The sequence below is a fragment of the Falco naumanni genome, chromosome 6 (assembly GCF_017639655.2).
Source record: "Falco naumanni isolate bFalNau1 chromosome 6, bFalNau1.pat, whole genome shotgun sequence".
NCBI classification, from domain to species: Eukaryota; Metazoa; Chordata; class Aves; order Falconiformes; family Falconidae; genus Falco; species Falco naumanni.
In genome coordinates this window covers 51,589,704-51,614,728 of record NC_054059.1, presented here as the reverse complement: position 1 = coordinate 51,614,728, position 25,025 = coordinate 51,589,704, and the positions used below count along the sequence as shown (strand labels likewise).

Below are 25,025 nucleotides of genomic sequence, written 5' to 3'. Positions count from 1 at the left end.
TTCTACTACGAAGATTTTTTTTCTAAAAAGCACAAGAACCCTACAGAATTTAGATTCTCAAGATCAGCCTGCATTAACATTTTTAGCGGCGTAGCTGCTATTACAGCTATACAAAGTACAGAGATAATCTACATACACTGTGGTTAACACACTTATGTCAACAAGTGTTTGTATAGATGTCAGCAGAAATGTTCAAATCTACTTAGCCTCTATTATTTAGGAAGAAGAAATTATGCTAGCAGAAAAAAAAAATATGTTTTTCCCCTAATGCTTTATCTCCACTAGGATGTGCAGTCAACGAGGCATCTAGTGAATGTAGATGTCTTCCGTTACTTGGCTTGACTCCTAGAATCACTTCTGTAGCTTCCATGACAGCTGGGCGTGACTTCAGCCATCTTCTACTAACATTAACAATATTAAAAAGATAGAAACTTCTGGCTAGTGCTATATTTACATAATCATTAGCCATTATAAACTAAAAAGTGACACCATAAAAATTACTAGAGATATAAAAAAGGAACTTTGCTCACACTTACTTTAAAAGATGACCTCACATATAGCTACTCTTTCTAAACACAACTTGACTGCTATTTTCTGATGCCCCACCTCCAAGTGAAACTCACTGAGGGGAGCTGCCAAAATAATGCACTGAAAGAAACAGTTTTAGCTAGGACATTTCAGTAGACAATACCTTAAGTTAAATTATTTTACATCAATTATTTGTAATTATAAGATATTAACCTATGCATGACAAATCTCACTAATATGCAAAGCTGCACTTGACTGAACCCAGTTTTTAAAGATGAAGGTATGATTTCATACAAATAATATTTCAGCCAGTGTATTTTATGAGATCGATCTACTTTGAAGTGCAAGGCACATTAACAAAGCCAGTAAACAGGTTAAGAAAAAAAAACCCCACACACCCAAAACCAAAAATCCCCCAACCAAATCCCAGACTCACTAATGGAGTATCTAACAGCTACATGACAAGCTCTAAGAGTGAAACTCCCAAGCTTAACTCTGACACAAATTCCTTCAGAAAGAACACTGATCCTTAGGAAAATGACATGCTGTAACTAACTTCTCAGACTTCAGATCTTCTCATCCTCACACTGAAAGTGGTGGCATATAATGAGAATTTAGTCTGAACCTCTTTCTAGGTTGTATAAATCTGAGTGGCATCTCCAGGTAAAGACAACTGGATCAGTATCCTGGTCTCTGCTGGGATAGAGTTAATTTTCTTCCTAGCAGCTGTTTGGTGCAGTGCTGTGTTTTTAGATGTACTGTAAGAATAATGTTGATAACACACTGATGTTTTCACTTGTTGCTAAGTAGCACTTACTCTAAATGAAAGACTTTTCAGTTTCCCATGCTTTGCCAGAGAGGAGGTGCACAAGAAGCTGGGATGGAACACATCCAGGACAGCTGACCTGAATCAGCCAAAGGGATATTCCATACCATAGAATGTCATGCTCAGTATGTAAACTGAGGCAAATTGGCCAGGGATTGCCAATCACTGCTTGGGGACTGGCTGGGCATTGGTCAGCGGGTGATAAGCAATTTTATTGCGCATCACTTCTTTCTCGGGTTTTATTTCTCTTCCTCTCTTTGTAATCTCCCTTTTCATCATTATTATTATTATAATATTTTATTGCAGTTATTAAACCACTCTTATCTCAACATGTGGGTTTTACCTTTTTTTTCAATTCTCCTCCCCATCCCTTGAGTGGGCGGTCAGGGGGAACAAGCAGCTGTGTGGTACTTAGTTGCTAGATGGGGTCAAACCACAACAATCAGCAATTTCTACAAAAACACTGATAAAAATTGTCTTTTGGAAAATAGCCCCATTAGAGTATTCATGTGGTTAAGCGAGCTCAAGGGCTCACACCCCTTTTTCAGCTTATTTCTAACATGGTGTCCAAACCAGTAAGTATTAGACTGTGACAGGAAGGCTGCTTGAATGGATTCACTGTACCACCAGAAATGTAGAATCAGCCACAGAAAATGCAGTTTTACAATAGGGTGCAAAATCAGACAATACTTCCCTGATGTTCTAGACCATGAATGCAGCTTAAAATTGCTGGACTCAATGCTGTGTTGTCTGTTACACTTGCTCCAAGTCTGCTTTCTGGGCCAGATCTCTCAAAGGACTTAAACACGGTTTCTTTATTCTGATGATCCCATATAGACTTGTGTGAAAGAGAGATACCAAGCTGCTTCTGTCAGCCAAGATGGAGAAAAGAAACTCGGATGCTTACACACCTTTGCGAATATGTGGCTTCTTTACCCAGAATGCAGAGATCTCAAACACCAGATTTTTTGTTACTTTGAAGTTACACCAGTACAGATTCCTGTATGAAACCGCAGCTGTTCACTAAAACTCAACAACATGATGGAAGCATATAAAACACTATTTCAACCAAACTAAAACCCCATCATCAGATTGAGGAGATCTGCGATTGTTAATTTCTTCATGAAGCACTGGGGAGCTCTCTCAAACACATCTACTAAAACTAGACAACAACAATCTATCTTCGGATCTACTGCCAGTCTTCCTTTTGCTACAATCCCCATCTCCCATTTGGGAGAAAGGAAACTGCAGCCAAACACGGATTATGGATGGCCTCAGCTAATTTGCTTTTTCTTTATATTGGATCAGTCCAGACCATTCCCAGAGAGATCAATAAATGTTTATGAGTGATTCCTTGGTTCCCAGAGAGATTAAGGGATGTTTGCAAGTTCCTTACATTCTTTACAAAACAAGCCCAGAAGAGAGCATACCATGGGGAAGAACACAGGTCGTTCAACAGTTACACACAGACACATACACCCAGCGAAATTTAGTATTTGTACTCAGTGTTCTTACTTGTAGAAAAGACAATCAGCAAACATTTCTCCATGGAAGAAGAGTGTAAAAACTATAAAACCCAAGGAATTAAAAGGAGGTACAAAGCTGTAAGCCTTTACAGTTTTCATTTGAGATATCCTGTAGCTGAAGGTGAAAGAACCAGTGGGCAGAAGGAAATCCATTTTCTCACTATTAGAACACAATAAAAAGCTACGTGAAAACTTTCTTATTTCTGGTTCTCACTGTCTCCACTTAATTAAACAGCTGAACAATAAAGCGTAAGGCAGAGAAAAGTAACAGAGATTTTAAAAAAAAAATCTAAATAAAGTATTTCAGATTTAAAGGTATTGCAGCATGTTGAAGGACTAGAAACCCAGTCTTCCATGGCATTCAGTACCACTGTTCCAATGACCAGGAAGCCGATGTGAACTATCTAATAAATAAGGTATTAACATCATAATGATTGCTACTTGATATTTGCTATCATATCTTACCCATTAATTTTCTTTTCTGTCTCAATTCTTTGTCCATTACCACCATTATTTTAAACACAGATAAAACTTCATTAAAAAATGTCTCCTATATGCAAGTATTTCAGCAGCATATGTGGTCTTCATGTATAATATGTATCAGTATGAATTTTTTAAAAACAAACTATATTGAAAGCAACAAAGCTTAAAAGCCCTATCAAACTGACACCTATGCAGCAAAGTAGCGATTAAAAGTCCTGTTTAGTCTTTAAGTTAACTTACCTGTTGGTCAGCTGATGTACGTTGCTGAACTGCATCATGGCTCACAGAGCCTTTTTTCACTTGTATCCTGCCAGGTGGAGGGGGAATCACACCTGAATATGAAGCAGGGTTATCAGCATCTGAAGAATACAAGGCTGTGTGTCTTGACTCTTGCTCATTCTTTGACACAACAAATCTGGGAAGAGGGAGGTCCTTTACTGTGGAAAAAAAAATAAATAATAGAGCCGGCTATTTACTATACAGAAGTATGTTTAAAAATAAAAATGCAGTTCTATGTTGTAATTAAAATTTCACATGTGCCTCAATTACTTAAACACTGAGAATGCTGCTATAGTCAAGCCAACATCTGCCAGCTGGAAAAAAACAAATACCCCTTCTGCATTATACTTCACAATTTCGCTACCCAGATTCTGGCTTTGGTATGCAAAGAGGACTTCACCTAGCTAAGTAACAGCTTAGCACTACAACTCTGCCTTAAATGCAGTAGCAGTCAGCTAACCTGGATTTAGCTAATTTTTTCTTAGTTTTGCCAACACTTAATTATGGAAGTGCGGTTTTCAGAATTTATCTACCATTTCTAGCACATATGTAAAACTAGAATGTCTTCATACAGAATGGTTCATCAGCAAAACAAATGCTAAATTGCTGCAATATATTCAATATCACATTTTAATGAGCTCATGTCATGTTTGTATTTACAGCAGGTAATATAATCTAGTCTTACTGCAAAACCTGCAACTATTGCTTAAACACATCTGTGTGCACCTTTCTGCAACAGAAGTTAAATTAGCTGTTTTACTGTGATACAACTGAGAACATTCCAATATCACCTTACTTTGTAACAAACACCTATAAAGCAAAGTTTCTTCAAAATGCTAGGAAGTCCTTAGCTTTATGTACTCTTGTTCAGAGTAGTCTAATACAAAAAAATGAAGCTATGCAAGTCTTCAATTTTTCCCTGCAAGATTTCTACCATTTTTCTGAATCCCAACCACAACTTTCTTACTGGTCCACTGTGAATGAAAACAAACTGGATTTGCTACAGCTTACGTGTAAATTTGTTTTGCGTTGGAAAAATATTTCCAAGCACAGCTCAAATGTAATGTCTTTTGCTGACTGCTTACTTCTACTACTTTTGGTATCAAAAACGAGTCAGTGGTATTACCAACTGTATTAGAAATGAGATTAAACTGCATAGTTTATTACATAAAAATTAATGACTAAATTGATTTGTATTCGAAGAGTTTCATTTGAATCTGTAGTATTCAACAACTATGAATCCATAGACATCTTTATGTATCCAGTGTTAAAGAATAACACTTCAGCACTTCAGTCAGAACATAAATTCTTGATTTAAGCCTCTATCACTAAGCAGAATTCAATGTGCCAAACAGCTTTCGACACAGGGAAGGAGCATGCAACACAGCTTCTTTGCTAAATGTGCAGTTACCCATTATGTGGAAACACTGTTAAAGCAATTCCTGATGCCTTCCTCATTCCTAGATGCCAATTTTCATGTTAACATTGTAACTATGTTGTGCCAGGAAAGTTATTCACATAGCTGAACAGTGAACTACAGCCACCCAGAAAGTGAAAAAAATACTGGATACAAGTTAAAAATTGTATGCTTGCAAAACGAGCCAATACAGACACTAGAACATCTAACTGACAGAGGGGAAGTCTATGGAATCAGTTGTTCCAACACAAGGCTTTGGCATGAGATACCTAGCACTGGTTCAACAAAATAATATAGAAGGCTCAGAAGGAACACAAAATACTGCCTTCTTTAAAACAAGACGAGATAAATATAGGTTTGTTTTGCTGTACTAAGCTTCTACATGACCAACTGAAGTTCTGCCATTTTTACCTACCTTCTGTCTTTTCCCTAGGACAGCAGAAAAACCTTATTTCAACAATACAACATTTATTACCATTCAGAAATCCCTCAATTATAAATTCAAGAGCTGTTCTGAATGGAATTAAATCTCAGTATTGAATAAATTAGACAGCACTCTGTACTGTGTACGCCTACATCCTTGTTAACACTTTCTTCCACCAAAAAAACCTAAACATTACTTTGAAATAAACACTCCTCATCAATTTCTCAATTTTTAGCTTCCTGGAAGGAAAATTTTCTGGGCCAGCAAAGGAACAACAGATTTAGAGGCTTTACTACAATAACTAAAGCCAGTATTTTTACTATACTGCACACTGAGTAATCAAAAAAGGACTTAGTTAACGAAGAATCAACTGGATGGCACCTGTGTTGGATGGACTTAGTACTCAAAATTGGACTGTAAACTCCACTCAGTAACTCACATAAAGCAAGGCTCCCATCTACTTGAGACACACAGTGAAACAGAGTAAAAAAAACAATAAGAGAAGGGGAGAGAAAATACCAAGGTAAGAGCGAATAACATTAAGAAAATCATAGAATAAAACATGCAAAGAATGCAGAGCTCAATAGTAGATGTCCTAAAATATAACGTTCAACTAATTTTATATGTTTCACTTTGAAGAGAGAAAGAATATATGGTTTAGTTTGGGATGGCTCTAACAGTTCCTCTTCAAGACCTCTTGGAGATGGACTGTGGGCAGAACCCAGCTGGCCAGGTTACTGAACCCCAGTTTTCAGGGGAAGGTAACTAAGCTCAGACTCTTTATGAGTCTTCAGCCTGCTGCATTTTAGCTGTTCAGTAGCTGATACAACACTTGAATCATCCTAGGAGCAGGAACTTCATTGACAGGACTGGAACCACTCCAACCAAGGCAACAGACAACCAAAGCTAAAAACAGTTAGGGTAAAAATAAATGTTCTGTCAATTGTACTTGCTGTATTTAGTAGACTTGGAACCAGTTACAGAAAATTATTCCTAGAAATCCAGAAACCATTACAAGTATTTCTAGTATTGTCATTACTCAGAGAAATGTATTCCATTATAAAAATTCCAATGGCTGCTGATTTTTACAGTAATGTCTTTTATATTTTGGAATTTATCCTGCACCTTCATGTCAACTTCCTCCTTCAAATTTCTTCCAATATTTTTTTTTAAAAAACAGAAAGGCTCCTTCCAGTTAAGGTATCTTACATTAAAATGAAGCCAAGCATATAAAAACCCTGGGAAAAGCTACATACACAGATGTCTTTGTGTTCTTCAAGATGCATTTGACAAGAAATTCCACAATTGTTTTATCAAGTCCCAGTTCTATCAGATATTAAGAGCTGAAGGTCCCTTTTCCAGCTTTCTCATTCTAGGGTGTTCTGCTACAACCTGCTGAAGCTTTAGATCTGGGAACACTCATCAGGAAAATGGTTTATAAACACAGAGTGGCTTTTGAGCAGAAAGGAACTTGAATACTAGCAAGACATTGAATAAAGTCACTCATTTTTCCAAAAAGCTACAAAAAACATGAGAAGTATATATACTATTTGTATGAGCCCCAAATAAACATAACTGTAAAAGTCTACACAATGATTCTTTTCTTTTTGTATAGCTTTGTAAAATACTTCAGTCCGATCAGATTATTTTTAAGTCCCCTTAACTATTGTTTAATCTATATCCTTTAGACACAAAAAACTTCCTTTCTTTTAATTACTGGCATACATAAGTATATCATAACATGTATTCTACAGACATAAAATCTACTAGAAAAGGCACCTCAATGCAAAGCTGTACTCCAAAGATATTAAGTTGCGAGTTGTGTACTACGCTGCAAAGGGCTACAGTAGCTTATAACCCACTACATCTTAAGTCTCTTTTCATCTTACAGAGCAACACTGACGTGGATCCACTTATGTCACTCTGGCAGCTATAGTAGAGACTCGTATCAAAGCTCTTGCTGCTTTTCTGAGCCATCTTCCCAGAATAAGTCTTTCTCCTGTTCTTATTTCACTACCCACACCACAGCTGACCTTTGAAAAATAAGACGACAGGTGTTTTGGCTGATAACAGACTTCAAAGATCTTTTACAGGTCAAGTTTTTCACTAGAAAAATCTTAAAGCCACTAATCTCTATATCTGCACTAGGAAGGGAGAGAACTGTCAAGCCAAGTGTGAAGGAATGTGACTTTAGAAAAGATGACCTTTCATATGTTACAATCAAGGCTTCATAAACAGTAACTACAAAAGCCTGCATTCTTTTCCTTCCAGTTCACATTAGTTCTATTAGTACTCTATTTAGAGGATGCAGCACACAGGTTCTCACAGTAGTAATCTACAGAATGAACCTGCACCTACACAATAGTCAGTAGTGGTTGCTCATTTACCTCATGAACACAATACTTATTCAATAAAAGTATTTAACCTCACATTTATCACATAGTAAAAATACACTCCCTCATAGTCTCTCCACATTTAAGTTACCAACATGTATAAAAAGACATACCAAACTAATTTACAAGGTTACTCTACAAGACTCTGTGAGCCAAGTGCAATAATTCTGCTTAGCAACCCAATTCCAACCCAATTTGTGATTTACCTGTATTTAAGCTTTCCACTCTTAGAGGGAGACCAGACTGGGCCACAGCAACAAGTTTCAAAGCAATATAAAATTGACTTCTTCCAAAATAGCCAAGTCTTGTTGCACCACAGAGTTCCATAATCTGAAACAAAACACAGTTACCTGAATTAAAAAAAAAACACCTTAGAAACACAAACTGATCTACAGAGGTGCTTTCATACATTTAAGAGCAGCATGCCTTGCATTAAGTGCTTGTTACAATTCCTGTATACAACCTTCAGTAACAATTTCACATGCAATCCATGAGTCAGGGTATGCGATTCCTCACAAGCAGCAAAAGCACCAAGTCTAAAACAAGTTTTTCCCAATTATCCACCTTTTCTTTCACCTAGGCTTTAGAGGCTCTACAGTTGATGTGAGAGAGTAACTGGGGTCACGTTCCTTTAAAAAAAACAAACACCACAACACACAAAAACCCCAAACCCAAGAAAACATGTAATAAATATCCTATGTCACTATTAGCTATTCCGTCAGTAGCTACATTGTCCATATTCAGTAACTGCAACAGAAAGTGAACAGCATTCAACATTTTTAGTATTAAATTTGTCAGATGTAATCCAGAAACACAAAATGAAGACTTTCAATTTTGTCTGTGAATTAGTTGAACAGTGTGTTACTGACAAAGTTGAGAACTGGTAAATTTCTCCCTGAAGAATTTCAATGACAAGGTTAGAATTTATAAAGTGAAAAAGCTAGACAATTGCAAATGATACCTTCCAGCCTTTTCCAATATAAGCTTGCTATAGCTCAACTTTTAACTTATAAAATAAACCCATAAAGCATTCATTTAGAACACAAAGAATTATCCACACATATGCAACACATGGATTTCAGCATTGAAAGAGAATGCAGAACTTCAGGTTCTCTGAACAGTGCCACAGGTGCCTTTTCATTTAAGAAATACAACAAAATAAAAGTGGTGTTACCTTATTCCCTTTCTTCCCCTGGCGTTCTTTATAATGGAAAGGTATTTTTCTCTTTTGTTATGGATTTTGAGAAATTTTGGTCCCTCCAGACAGCAGCCACATATTCAAACATACAGACTGCACACCCCTCCACATCTAAGACCTGCAAACTTGCTGCAGCTGTGTTCCTGCTTGTGCCAGGTCACATAAGGTACTAAGCATGACATATCCCAAATCAGACTCTCCCAGCTAAATGATCCAGACTGTCTTTTTATCTACCTAGCAGTCTCATCTTGATTGCTACATTCCAAATGAGACACAAGGATGCTCTTGGATACCATAGTGAAAGCCTTATTGAAGTCAAGGCAGACAACACCACTGCTTTTCTCTCCTCAACCAGTTCTACTCTTTCCATGGCTGCTGACAACCTGGTTGACAAGTACCTTTGGTAAATTCGTGTTTGCTAATCCTAATTACCTTTTTCACCTTCATATGCCTAGACACGGCTTACAGGCAGAATCACTCCACCATTTCCCAGGGACCAAAGTGCAGCTGACTAGTCTGCAGTTCCCCAAATAAACCTTCCTGCCATTTCTGAAGACGGCTGCAACATCCTTCTCCCATCATCGAGGCCCCCACCCCTGATCTCCACAACTATTCCAAGAGAGAGCTGGCTTGCAATGACATTAGCTAACTCACTCAGCACCCTCAGAAACATGCCATCTAACCCCATGAACTAAATATTTCCCAAGAGATCCACCAATCTTCTTGTAGTACTACTAGTTTCTCTACGTCCATCCCATTTCCAGGCACAAAGGCCCATAGGACCCTGTCTGTGAAGATCAATGTAGAGAAGGCATTGAGAATCAGCCTCACCAGCATCCACAGGAGTTGACTTCCTCCTCACCGTTCCCATCAAAGCTCAGTCGTAAGTTTTCTGGCAAATCTGGTCTCTTGACACATCAACACATTTTCCTAACTATGCAGACAGACTGTTATGGGTCTTAGAGAAAGCTGTCCTGAAAGATTTCCCAGCTTTCAGGGGACACAGTTCTCAAGGGCAGAGGATCCCTACTTGCAGGTAAATTCCAACTGAAAGAGTCAACTACACTTTCACATAGCAGTAATCGAACCACATGATCCACAAGAAGTTGTCTGTATGCTTCAGCACTGCTGAAAGAAGAAATAAGACTTCAGCAACTCTGTACAATCAAACGGATGGGTTTATTAACTACAGCTGAGCTAGACAGGTCTCAACATAAAGCTGCTTGGGTATCTGTGCACCAGGATTCTGGGCCCTCATGAAAGTAAGCTGTTGTAAAACCTGTCAAGAGGAAAATGTGGGAAGCTGACAAACCTACAGTCTCAAAGAAGTCCCAAGAAGATCAGCAGGTCTAGGGCTGTGCCTGCAACTCAAATCCTGGTGGACAGAAGCCAGCTGCATTAAATCACTTGGCTGCGTCTGCATTATACTTCCCATATTGTCCTACATACTTTTTCATTATAATATTTATGCAGCATGATGTCTGGACATAAGTCAGGAGAAAACAGGGCATTTTCTAAAGGTCATTAACCTAAACAAAATAATTCAATACAGTTGAATACAATATATTAGTTTCATTGGGTTAGCTGGTCTACAAGAAGTGCCACAAGGAAAGAAGTGGCAGTGTAAATTAACAGGTGACAATTCATACACTCTGAGGCATCAACATCTAAAATAAATTGCCTATACCCAACCTAATGCCAAAAATAATTACACTAACTTGAAATAATTGGCAGAACTAAATCAGTGGAGATTCAAGAGACAGCTAGCAATCGGAATCAGTGTGACAGCAACAGTAATTTATTTTTTTTTTTAAAAGCACTGTGTCCTGGAAGACTGATGAACATCCAGGTACCTGACTACACCCAACACAGAAAAAGCTTGTGGATCCAGTGGCCTAGCACTGACAGATGAACAACTGAGCAGGCTCCAGAAAAGCTTCTTATGAAAAGAACCAATGACACAGGCATTTGGAGCCTATGGAATCATCAGGCAGTAATGGCTTGGGGCCATTTCAAAGCCAGTGCTGGACTGGAAATTATCTTGTTTGGAGCTAGTCAGTACTGCCAATTTAAAAAAACCCTCCAGTTAAAAACAAATTAATAATTAAGCTACCAGAGCAGTTAAGTATTAGAAAGGAAAGACAAGCATGGATTCAAAGTAAATAGATATAAATGTAGAAAATACACCAGATGTAGTATCAAGAAAAGAAAAATGCCAAGGATACAAGAAAAACTCCAATCCAACCAACAAAAAAAGAATATCCTTCTGCTGCTGAACAAGTAGCTGTCAAATCTACCCATAGATAGCTAAAGGAGTCCTCTATTTCAAACACAGAATGTAACCCCACCAGAAACATGACTGAAGGCTGGGTAGAATCACTGAATGCAAACATCTAGTGGAGAGTCCTCTGCTGACTGACAGCATGCTTGAACATACTCAAAACAGTCTACCTATAATCTCCTTGAAGGAGGATTTAAACACGCAACAGGTAATAAGATATACTGACAGAGGGGGGGAGGGGCAAGGAGGAATAATAATTTAAAAAATAGTCAAGGGATTGCTTCTCAGATTTATGTTTAGAACTTTCATCTTCTTAAGGAAGACAAAGGATAAGCAATTTCATTAAACTCTTCAAGGAATGCAGAGCCATATTCAAGACAAAATTCTCTATGGCTGTTTTCATCTCCTTAGATACAAAGATCCTGAGGTCAAACTAGTGCAATTAGCCTGATTAAGGCCAACAGCTCTGTGAAGCTCCAGAATTGCTGGAAGCTGTTGATGCAAAAAGAAAAACCACTCAGTGCAGTAGTTGTAAATTATGAAATTGCACACTCAGTCATCATGTTGCAAAGAAGTAACAGCAGCATCACCAATATCAGGAGCTGGCGCAGATCAGACATGCACAGGAAGCAGCATGTTGACAAAGAGCTCTGTTTCAAGCACACACTCCTAGAACTCTTACAGGTTTCAAGTAAGAGGTCCTTGAACTTGGAAAGGTTTGTGAACCAAAACAACTAAGACTTGAGAACCTTTAAAAATTCCAAGTGAAGTGGAACAAATCACATCTCTATCAAATGTGGTCAAATGCACTTTTCAGAACTCAGAAAAGCTCTCTGGGAGAACCTTCCAGAATACCACAATGCCCCTGCCCCCAGATTTTTCTGTAAAGCAAATCAAGCCCATTACCTGTAAACATTATTCATGCAGAAGTACAACAGTATTTAAACAGGGATGACTTCAATGGTAAAACAATAAATGAAGCAACATACATGCCACCTACATAGTAAAGACAAAAAAATATTTCAACTGTTTGGAGAGAGTTACTAAAGTACCTACTGTTCCATACCAGAAGGTGTTTAAGAGGCAAGACTTTAAGGCAACTTTTGAAGGCTGGAAGTTACAGCACACATTGTGTAGGCTGGCAGGAGTGAACACACTAACTGGAGGACCTTCTGTATCACCTCATCTGAACTAGGACATTAATACAAATCTATCCACTACCAAAAAAAAAAAAATAAAAAAATCACATATTGGTAAGAAGCCAGAAAGAAGAACTGGGTTTCAGAATATACATTTTGGTCCCGATTTTATTAACACATTCTTAATTTTAGGTATTCTAGTAGTCCTACTGTCACGTGGCAGGAGTTTTCATATTTGTATTGTTGGTCTAAGACTTAATAACCACAAAGAAACCCTAAGCAGAATCACAGAATAGCTGGGCTTGGAAAGGTCCTCTGGAGATCATCCACTCCATGCCCCTTGCTCAATGCAGGCTCAGCTACAGCAGGTTGCTTAGGAAAAACGCTATCATGTCAACAATATTATTTCTTGTATCCCATACACAGCAATTCATTGATGAGATTTCTAAGCTCTTTGCAAACTTCAGCATTAAACAGATCATAAAATCATGGAATCATAGAATGGTCTGAATTGGAAGGGACCTTGAAGATCATCTAGTTCCAATCCCCCTGCCCATGGGCAGGGACACCTTCCATTAGATCATGACAGGATGTTTTTCAAATTAAAAGTTTATTGGAATACAGCCTCAAATTGGGTACTAGAATATGCTGTCCTACGAAGCTGCTCTCCTAAGTCATGTAATCCACTCACCTCAGCTACAACAAAAATTAACCATATCTCTACAGTGTAAGGTAATCTGGGGATGTATACGGGAAGCTGAAAAAAAAAAGAGTATTTCCTAATCATTGCTACTGTAGCAGAAAAAACCTGACCCTCACATACCAAAGACCTATGAAAAACTCCTTTATGCTTTTTTCTAGATTGAATACATTTCTTTCCTCACTATTATAATCTTGTTATTCTGCAACCAATGTTGAATAGATCAACTCCTGTCAGTTCATTTATCTCAATCTGTCTCACTAATTACAGAAAGCTGTGTCAGTCTGTGGTCTAACTACAGTCTCTCACCTATCAACTGGACAAAGCAATACTGATTAGTTATTCATCAAGAATTTTTAACTTCTCTTCAGAAAAATCTTACTTGACAGGTAGCTTCTCAGATGCAACAGTTGTTGACATCACTGCATAGCAGGAACAAGACAGAGAACTGACAAAGATCCTTCTTTTGATGAGTTATTTTTACCCAAGTCAAGCCTCTGACCCAGTTCTCTGCAAGACTCCCACAAATCATGACACATGGCGACGCCCACGAGAAAAGAAAAACTGGAGACAGGACAAAAAAGAGCTACTAAAATAAACAGTCTAAGTATTGCTCTGCATTCTACATTTCAGCACTAGTAGCAGTATATGACAAACATTTACACAGTCTTACACCTATCCGAAGATCATTTGCAAAATGCATTTATGACGAATTCAAGAACTACTACATTTAATGCAAAGAGTGTGAAGTAGGAAATGTTCATGTGCTGAACAGCAAGTATAAATGCATGTATTGGAGGCAATGTTGTCTTATTAGGTATTTAAGAAGCACAGCAGTAAGTATAGTTAATACTAAGAATTCCCAAGCACGAGGTGTATTTGGGACAGCATTGTATTTCATTGCATAAGGAATAGTAAGGTCTTCTTTTAAATCCTACTGACTGTTCCATGAAGATGGAACTCAGTCAACATCACAAACCTGGCTTCAGAACACAGGCCTTTAAAGAAATAAAACCAATAGTATTGGAGGGCTTCCAAGACGACACATGCTCTCTCACAATGAACTATTTAGAGTCTCCTACCGTCTGAGCCTCTCCTAATACTTCTCCACCCTTGATTTTCACACTGCACATATCCACAGTGGAAACAGACTGCGAAAATACCAACAGGAAGAAAAAGTTACTCATCAGTTTGGACAATTAATTCTCTATAGATACTTTGAACTAAACCTTCCCATTTCACAGGTCATTTCAGCTTCAAATATACATGTATTTCAATCAGATGAAATTTCAGAAATAATCATGTCAGAAATAAAGAATTAGCTGTTCAAAAAATGACCCAATATTTTAAGCCTTAGAGAAATTATTCTGCCCCTGTACTCTGGGATCTGTTTTACAAGGTGCCCACTGCCTGAGCAAGGGCTGGCAGATTTGGAGTCATACTTTCACTCTGTTAATACAAAAGCAAAAAAAAGCGCTGAAAATTTAAAACTCTGACTTATGACAGATACACACAATACATACATATCTTAACAAGTGAATACATTGAACACCATGAAACACACACCACCACCACCACCCCAAATGTAGAAATTTTGCCTCCTTTAGTTTCTGAATCAATTATATTTTAGGTCATTCCTGACCTCAATCCATTCCAAAAGTGGTCTGCAGCATCTCCTGTTGTTCCTGGTAGCACACATGTTCGCTGTGGATCAGCTGCGTTTAACAAAGACACTTCCCAACATAGTAGCTCTGATTCTTCCATTTGGAATCAGTTTGTGGTCTTGCTAACAGCTCTTGCAAAAGCTGTTATAAGCCATACACATGAATCTTACCCACAGAGCTCCACAGCTCTCTAGAGGTCAGCGGTTCCCTTCTTGATTTGGTAGTACACGCTAACTGCCATCAGTCAATCCACAAAGATGAGGCAGATGCACCCTACATGCAACTACAAAAAAATTCAAGATACTGATTTAAGAGGGGTTATTTCTCTGAAGATCTAGAGCCATAGACTGTCCTACTTGACTGTAACAAACAAACTATTGCCAAATACCTTCAAAACAAGGACAGAATAAAGAAGCCTACTCCTTTCTGACATGTTCAATAGCACCAACAAAGGAAAATCCAGACAGCCTGATGAACACTCACTTAGAAGGCAACTACCATCCACGCAAGTAAAAAGTCATAGCTGAAGACCTTGAGGCACAGTTGCTCTTTGCTTGCATTAAGATTCTCTCTACTGTTGTTCTTCTGGCAGAGTAGGTGCTCATGAGAAAGGCACCTTATAAACAGTAATGGTAATAAAGCAGCAAGAAGAACTGGAAATAAAAAAAACCAAAACCAACAACCACTGAAGCAGCAAAAGACAGTCTGCAAACCTACAAGAACCATTTCTAATTCTTGATGCATAAAGAGGTGGTCTTGGAAGTATTCCACATATCCGTCGTTTCTTCCTATGCAATTTTACGTTACTGATTAACCTAAACAGCTCTTCCCTCCTCTGCTTTCAGCTGCACAGTTCCCCATTCCTGAGCACTAACTGTTGCTCATCTATCTGATCACACACTGTCATTAGTCCATACAGCCAGACAGCAAGAAGTTCCTGTGTTAGTCACCTGCTCTTTCATTAAGCTGAATCTATTTACTGTAAAACCAACAAACACCTCAGCAGCTACAAGGCACATGGGAACATGGGGCTGGTGCCAATAGCTTGTTCATTTGACTAAATGTCTTGTAAGGCTGCAGCCTCAAAAAGTTGTGTTCTTCAGCTTTAAGAGGGGCAAAACAGGTAGAAATGAGGCAACTGAACAGAATGTCACATCAAGAGCACTTGCAGCTCCAACTTCTTTGCCTTGCTCAAAGAAAACCTCCTTAGAAGGGAAAGATATATTCATGATATCAGGCTGCTAAGAATTGCTCTCAAACAACTGCCTCAAAAAAAAAAAAATAAAAAAAATAAAGGGTGTCTCCTCTTTCCTAGGGTTTCCATGAAACTCAAGCAACAGGAGATGAAGAAACACTTCAGCAGGAACTCTCACTGCCTGAGCCAGCCTGTGGTGATCTGGGACTCCAGGATGACACTGTAACTCAAGTGATTTTATCTTCTGTGAAAAACAGTAGCAGCTGTAGTATCCATCTAAGCCCTAAGAAAGCATCTAGCTTCAGCAGGCATTGGAGAGATACTTTACAGCAATAATACATTTAGTATTTCAAATTATTACTCCAATAACAAATAATTATTTGGAGGTCACATGGATGTCCTAACTGTGGATGCTCCCGCCATACAGCATTAAGTTGAATATTTTCCTGCAAAAATTCTACTTAAGTGCTAACTGTTGATGAGAGCAGCATTCAGACAAACATTTTCACTTCTTTCACACTCCTCTTATAATTTAATTATTCTAGTGATTGATATTCCTTGTTAAAAACTATTTTATTCTTTTATTTTAATATTTTCTCCACATATCACCTTTCATCAATATGCCAGAGCAAACGTAAGACATAAAAGTCTTAAAGAATGAACACAACCTTCTGGCTTTTTGCTAATGTAAAATGAAGATTAAGACATTCTCTGATCCCACAGTTAATGGTCATGCTGTGGCCTGGCCAAATAGGACTGCTCAGATCTGGTCTTGTTATTCCTGAGCACTTCCACAAAAGTTGACCTGATGCTGTTGTGCCCATTACCTTATGCTGCTTTCTGATCTCAACCTTTTTCCTCTGAGCATCAATCTGACCAGTGTTAATTAGTTACTTTAGACTGCTCTCCTCCTCCCAATAAGGCCTACAAGTCTTAACAATGCATCTATCAAAGTTCAAACAAACCTTAGTTAAAAAGTTCTAAAACCTCCACTTTTACAGAGGTACACTGGAACTCAGAATGCAGCTGCTAACCCTAGGGTCTTAAATCATTTAAGACATTTTAATTCAGAAAAAACAAGTCATACAGACCACTGCAGTAAGAACAGATTTTGCTAGAAGATTCACAACTACTCATCTAAAGCAGGAATAAGTTCACACCTAATGCTAAATTTTACACAGCTCAGTCCTAGTCACCCTTTTCTGGGATTCTTGAAGTTCAAAGATGCATTTGAAACCGAGTCTAGTTGAAACTACTCATTGAGTAGACTTGAGTCTACTCATTGCTCTGTTAACATACCTCAGGAGCATTTTAGATGTCAGAAGACAGTAATTCCAGAAATTCAGGTCAGACTGTCTTTTCCAAGTCCTTTAAGCTATCAAAACAGTTCCTATACAAAGACAGTCATGCCTAAGTTACAATGTATTTTTTATATACCAAGCCCAGGGGATAATTTAACTCTTTAGACACTAACCCCAGCTGGAAAAACAAGCAAGTTACAAAACATGATCTTCAACTCAGGACAATAGTTTAGAAAGAATGACACTGCTGGCTTAATAATATTCTTACAGTCTAAAGTACTATAAAGGGAAAAGAACAAGTGGGAAACACATTCTTACACTAATCATTACTCAAACTCCAGTGAGAAAAATCTGATAGTCAACACATTGCTCCTACACCTACTTCTGACTGCAAACTCATTTAAACAAAGAGCAAAACTCCAATTTGAAGTCTAGCAAGTCTACAAGAAGGACTAAACGGCAATTATTTATGACCTAATAGGTGTGAAACTTGTCTGTAAGGACTAATATTTTGAAAGCTAGCAAATATAATTTAAGAGTCATAGAGGCTTCCAGCAAAGTCCTATAATTTCTCAGTATCTGCAGTAATATTTATTGAAGATTAGACTACGGTGAAGGTATGTTTGCCATTTTTCACAGACAGTGGGTGAAGTGCTCAAAGCTTCTAATACAAAAGAAACACCTTTACAGGAAAAAGATTAAATTTACAATTCATAATTTTGTACAGTTAACTTGATTCCAAAACAGCTGTTATTTGCCAAAGTTCCTGGTATTTCTGAATAGATTTTAGAATTCTATACAGTCATGTCAGAATGGATATTAATCATCCCTGCTGTCATCTGACAGCACATTTAAAAAGAAAAAATACACAAACTGTTTTCAAACAAAGCTGAGCTTCGATTCTTGAAATTTGCAGAGTGCTGTGCTGGCACATGGAATTACAAAGGATTTATTTACTATGTAAGTGACTAGAGATGTGGCTACACTATGAATGCCAGTCAATTTCAAAGGCTTAAAAACAATTACACTGAGAAATCAGCTGAAAAAAAGTAAGTTTAATAGACTTAATCTACACTCCTAAAGTTTTGCCATTAACTTCCTGCCTCTCATTTCAAAAGCAACGATTGTCCTCTGACTAAATGCTGCTGAGATATGAAACTATCTCAAACTAACTAACTGCAAAGGGAGAACAATCTGCACCCCACTATAGTCTCTGTGAAGGTAACATCATTAAAGTAAACATTTTTACCAGAATTCTACAGAAAACGCGAAGTACAGGATACAAAGCAGACTAAGAGCCGTTCCTGGCACTAACAGAAAGTAGGCTGCTTATGTATCTCATCATTACAGAGAAACAAAACATACTGCTCAGCTGCGAGAAAAGAAAAATACTCTATTACAGTAACATTTCATGGGAAAAAAATACGTAATTCACAAATTGGGTATTCTTAACTGCGGACCCAGGCACTTTTTGTACTTATAACGGATTTCTAATAACTCTTTATCTCCTACACAACTGAGACACAGCATAATGTATGTACAAACATCCTTCAAATGTATAAATACTATATATAAACTACATAAGATTATAATCATAAATGGCTACAGATTCAAGTTTATGGCACTCAGGCTAACAGAATATTACAAATGAGTATGAAAAATACTACAGTAATACAGTTTTACACTGGAAGAATGCCTTAATAATGATCTGTCATAAATACTGCTTCAGAAGAATTTTATTTTGTAATGTCACATAGAAAAGCTGTAAGCTTTAAAACCAAAAATATAAACCCAAAATGTATAGGTTGGATTCAATTAAGTGACTTCTTTTTAAAATTTGGGCTCATTTGCAGATTAGGTAAAGGAGAGTATTAGCAGAGGAAGTCTTTTTACACAGCATACATTATTTTTAAAGATCTGAAGGTGCTATATATTTTTAAATATACTCCAAATCACTGATAGGAAGGCATGAGACTTGCCACACATAAATTCTAACATCTTACCCCACCAGTTCTGAAAAGATCATAAATTCAGCAAATTAACCAGAATGAGGTTGAGTCTTTTGCATATCACCACCACACAGGTAAACCTAAACATGCCCTGGCTCAGCTTCCATTTGCAGTTGACATTTAGTAAACTCTACTGATTTGACAAACAGGTAGCCTTTGCGTAGGAAAATCCACTGAAATGCTAATTGCAACAATAAAATCACTGTGAACAAGTTTTTATTTTCTTAGATCCCTTTTTCTCTACATCCATTCTCCAACAGAGGCCAACATTTTAAGTCAAGAACCTGCAATTTTGTTCTGCTATGCTCTGCCCAAGATAATAATTCCGATAATAATTGCACTGCACGCCAGCAGATGAGCTCTGGCATCTGAGAAAGTTATGATTCCATGTACTCTGTTCCCCACGTTTGCCAAAAGCTATCACCCCAAGAACAAAAGCCTGCACCTTTTTTTGCACAGTGCAGACACCGTAGCTGATGAATGAGGCTTTATGCTAAGAGTCTGGACTTTACAGGGAAACAGCTGCATCACAGGTATGCACTTTCTTACAGCTTTTGATGTGAAGGCAGCAAACTCTTGACAGAAAGTTGAGGGAGACAACCAGACAATGATTTTTTTCCATCAACGACAAGAACAATCAGAACTTGTCTGTAAAGATTCCTTAGAAATGAAAAAAAAAAAAAGCTTGAAACTGGCTAACAAGCCAAAAATAGGCCTCAGACTAGGTTTTTAATGGGCTAATGCAAGCATACTGTAATTGAAGAAACTGGGCATAATTTTATGATTCATTTGTCATTTCAAAGACATTCTAACACTAAATTAGAAGTCAGGTGACGTTGCTGTACAACGCCAACACTGAAGATGACCATTCATTTTAGAAAAAGTACATGCAAATACTCACATATTTGTTGCTTTATAGTAATGTTGTCTTTTAAAGCAAGATGGCTTTACTCAATTTCAGATAAGTATCATATGCACAACTTTCGTTTCTTTTCTTGTGAAGTTTCTATGATTCATAATCAAAGAAAAGAGTGCAGGTTCATAAATGTACTATGATTAAATCACCTAAGAATAATTCTACAAATTGAACAAATGGGACAGTTTTTCTATTAATTCCATGCACAAATAATGAACTTCACAACACATTTTTTTGGCAGACTGTAGCTTTTACAAGCAACTTCACCACCAGTATAGAGACACCAAGACCTGATTTTAATAGCATACCTACATCAGCATTTTAGGTCAGATGTGGAATATGCTTTTGAAGCCAATTTCCCGAGCATCCTCACTGCTCTGGTTCACACTGTGCAGCCACTCCAGAATAGGCAACTGTATTTCTTTTGTATTAAGCTAACCTAGAAGATACGCTCCAGGAGTGCACCTAATGAATCCCAGCTAACATTCAGGCTACAGAACCAGGCCAGAACTTTATCAAAGATAAGCTTCTGAAATACATATAGAGGCTGGATGGCAGCTCCTCAGCATCACTTGTGGCATGTCATACTAGTTGCTAATACAAACACCGATGCACATGCAACTGGGCCATGAGCTCAGGCAGCTGAGTCAAGTGAAAAATAGCTTGACAAAACCCCCTAACTTTTGGCTGAACAAGCTCCCTGAACCAGCTCTCACTGTCTGTTCAAATGAATGTCAATGCCAGCATAAGGCAGCTCCAGCTTCTAGTGGTTTAAGCTACCATGAAATCCATGCCAAGTCACAACTGAAATAGCCAAATGCTCTAGAAAAAGGAAAGTTCTGCTCTTCCCCTCCATCAGCAAACAGTTTTCCCGCCTCTTTCCTTGTGCCACCCGTGACATTCATTCAACCCCACCATTTGCTGATACATAGTTGAAATCAACAAAAAACTGATTAATTTTCTGCATGCATAGCCCCTAATGCCAGCATACAACAGCACCAGACAGGCACTAGCATCTCTGCAAGGAGAAGCAGCAGCAGGAGCACATGGCTAGCAGAAAAACGAGCCACCTCATCAGTGGCAACTCACCATGACATTGGTTCAGCTGCAGGGTGAAACCGCACCCTGAGAGCAAGTTAAAGACTCATGTAACCCTTGTGAAGTAGCTGGAGTTCTTATCCCAACACACCTGCTTTTATTCACTGTTTTATGCAAATCTTCTACCTTAATGCTAATTTCAAGGATGTGCACAAAAAGGCAGAAATATGGGTTAATAAAGGCTGGTGTTCTCACATGTGCAGTTCAGGCTGTAACACCTTCGGTGTTGTGTATTTGTTCTGGTAACAAGGCTGTCCTTTTGTAGATGTGTACTCAGTGGACGTAGAGCTTTTTTTCCCCCCAGTGTTTTACTGCTTTCTGAGCATATGATTTGTATACAGCAACCATAACTGTTTCAATCTTTTATATGTTCATCTATTCCCATTTAACAGGCAGCTGACAGTGTCCTTTAGAGGCAGAAATGAGAATGATTAGGAAAAACTAACTGCATATATTAACTTCTCCTGCTGCAAGATATATCTCACAAACAACTCTTTGCAGGGAAGTTTGCATGTACATCCAGCCTTTAAACAACATTGTGGAAAACAAAACAAGTTATGGGTCCAAAAATGCAACTGCACACATTTTCATTTCCAACAGAATTAATTCTGAATTATTCAAAGGTATCTACAAGACCTGTACTACTGGAGAGTAAAAACTTCAAGGTAGCTCCTCAGGACTACTTGGTCCCTGTGGGTTTGAAAAGCGGTAATTTTGTACTATGTTTTGCACACCTATGAAGGTAATCAGCATTCATGTGACAAGCACTACACTCGCATTCCAGGATTATATAAGAATTAGGTAACTGAATCAAGTTCTTTTCCCAGCAAGCATCAGGTATTTCAAATGAACAGGTAAGAACACAGTACAGTCAAAAGAAAATTCCATCTCCTTCACAGGGTTTCCTTATTTCTTAAGCTACAATATCTTGATGTTTCAGTCACATAGTCACAGCTTCCCAAGCCTGAAATCCAACCTCCCTTTGAAGAACCCCCATACAATATATTCATGCCCGTGGCCTGTACCTGAGGTATAGCCATATTTAAAGAACATAAAAATAACTAGACAACTAGATTCTTTCCCTCACAAGTACAAGGTATTTAACAGGTGACCAGCAATTGCACAAGATATTCATAATGGGTCAAACTGCTAAGGGCATTTTGACTTTATTATTTACAGTCTCATTCCTCAGGCAATCCAATATCTTGCTTGCCGTTTTAACTGCAAGGTTTCCTTGAGATCACTACAATGATAAGCCAGGTCTGTTTCTTGAGTTAATTTATTTAGAACCCATGGAATGACGCCAGAGTAGTTTCTCTTCTTCAGATGCAATCTACTTTGCAAGAAAATATCTGACCTCCTCCACAACAGATAAAGATATAATCCATGGCCACTTGTATTCAAAATTCCAAGAGCTTCCAAGTCTTTCCAAAGTTCTTGCACTAAATCCTTGCATAAACCAAAATCTCTAGCACTAGCCTACTTTATCTATACACTGATCAAGACCAGTCTTACAGAAAATAGATGCTAAATACAACAAATATGTACACATTCACTTTCCTGGGGTGATTTTCCTGAAATTTTGGCCACACACAGAAAGAAGCAGTGGGTGGCCCTTGAGATACTTCACTCATTAACACCGAGCATGAGACTCTCTTACCATTAAGGCCAGCCTAGCAAGTCATCAAATAAGAGACTACTAGTTTTACCAGTAAAAAGCATTTCTTATGCAGCCCTCTTCCACTTTTTTTTTTTCCATCTTGAACTCATTGTAACCAACCGAGTTGCTTTCAGGAACTTAAAACACATCAGCAGTAACCCTAGTTAAACATAAGCATTCTGCTGAAATCTGGTACTAAACTGCAGAACGCTGAAATTTGTGTATTATATCTCCGGCTACAGTGACTAATGCTTTGTTAAAAGGGCTGCTTATCTCACTAGGCTGAGGATGAAACTGCATAAAAGGCAGCATGGCTTTTTAGATAAGTTTTACCCACAGCAGCTCAAAATGCTACATAAACTTTAAAGCACTGAACAATGACAGAGGAACTGCAGCAGCAGCAAATGATTACAAATAGCCGTTCGTAAGAGCGGGTCACTGAGAATACTTCCCGCAAATAATTACACGAGGCACATCGCAGCTGACTTTCCCTTTTCTATGTGGGTAGCTCTGCAATACTGCTACACCTTAAAAACGTAACCTGGCCAAGGAATTAAGCGCTAAAACTGTGCACGTACATACTGCAAGTGCGGGCCCGTGTCATTCTTTACGCTGCATTTTTCGCTGTTAGAAATGTTTTGATGACTACAGGTAAGTTAATACCTGCTGGGAACCGATGTCCAAAAAAGACTGCCTGGCTTAGGTAAGTGGATCAGCATCGGCAGCGCCCAGCAAGCCGAACGCAGATCTCCTTCCGTGTTGCTCTCCAGCAGCAGACTGCGGGATGAATCTCCCCCGCACCCCCAAAACGCTTTGGGGGTCTCATGCTTTGGATGGCCTCTGCCGACGCGACACCAAAAAGCCACTTTCCCACCAGCTGCCGGACACTCCGGCGGAGGTCACGGCCACCCCGCTCCGCAGCCAGAGGCCCCAGTGCACCAAGCGGGGCCCCGCCACAGGCAGCTCCGCGCGGCAGCGCTGCGCCCCCCGCCCCTCCCTCTCCCCCTGCCCGGGCTCCGGCTGCCGGCTCCGGGCCGGACAATAGCTCCCCAGTCCCCGGCGGGTCCCGCCACCGCCGGCGGGACGACCCCCGCCAGGGGGCTGCCGGGCGGGCAAGGGGCCGAGGGCCGGGCCGAGCACGGCGGCGGGAGGCGCGGCAGCACCGGCCGGGGCCGTCTCCCCGCGGGCAGTAACGGCGGGGCGGTGCCCGGGCCCGCCGCCCCCCGGGGCCCGCACGGCTACCTGCATGACCACGTCGTTAGGCAGCTGCGCGGCGCGGAAGAGCTCCAGGACCCGCCCGTTGGACGCCACCTTCTTGGTGCTCTCGGTGTCGCAGTAGGAGAAGAGGTCGCAGTAGTAGCGCTGCTCCGCCTCGCTCAGCGTCAGGCCCTCCATCTTACACGCCGGCTCCGCGCGGCGCCGCCGCCGCCGCCGCCCCGCATGCAAGGGCGGCGGCCCGGCCGGCGGGGGAGCAGCGGAGAGCGCGTGGGGCTGCCTCGCGCCGCCCGGAACGCCGCGGCGCTGGGGACGGGACCGGACGGGACCGGGCGGGACGGGACGCGACGCCGCCGGCCGCCGCGCGCCCTAGCCAACCGCCGCGCGCGAGCGGCCGCTCACACCTTCCCCCCACCAACCGCCCTCCCGCCCACACGGTGGCGCGCCTGCGCGCCTGCCCCGCGCCTGCGCCCCGCGCCCGGCCAGCGCGCGGCCCGGAAAGGGAGGCGGGGCAACGCCGCGCGCCGCCGGGCCCGCCGCGCCGCGGGGAGCCGGCCCACTCCGCGCGAGAGGCGGTGGAAGCGCCAGGCCCGGGGGGCGGGGTCAGCGGCCAAGAGGGCCAGCAGCGCTCCCCGCCGCCCCGCCCCGTCCCCTCCCCGCGCCGCGCCGCGGTGCCGATACCGGCGGCGGCGCCCCCGGGCGGGGCTGAGCCGGACTGGCGGCGGCCCGGGCGCACCGCCCCCTTCCCGGGGCCCGGATGTGCGGGGAGGCCG

The 25,025-nt window shown here is 40.2% G+C and overlaps 1 protein-coding gene across 7 annotated transcripts in view; it reads right to left on the bottom strand.

The window, feature by feature from the left end:
- REPS1 (RALBP1 associated Eps domain containing 1) overlaps positions 1-24,648 on the bottom strand; it is a 67,931-nt gene extending 43,283 nt beyond the window's left edge. For 3 of the 7 annotated variants that reach the window (XM_040599514.1, XM_040599510.1, XM_040599511.1), the window contains exons 1-3: positions 24,280-24,648; positions 8,083-8,206; positions 3,604-3,800 (exon numbers count right to left, since the gene is read on the bottom strand). In XM_040599514.1, the coding sequence (XP_040455448.1) occupies positions 3,604-3,800; positions 8,083-8,206; positions 24,280-24,432 (474 nt within the window). In that variant the 5' untranslated portion in view covers positions 24,433-24,648. Of the gene's footprint in view, positions 1-3,603; positions 3,801-8,082; positions 8,207-24,279 lie in introns of those variants that run through there. The other 4 variants (XM_040599509.1, XM_040599512.1, XM_040599513.1 and 1 more) reach the window with 2 other exon arrangements.
- Positions 24,649-25,025: the final 377 nt, after the last annotated feature.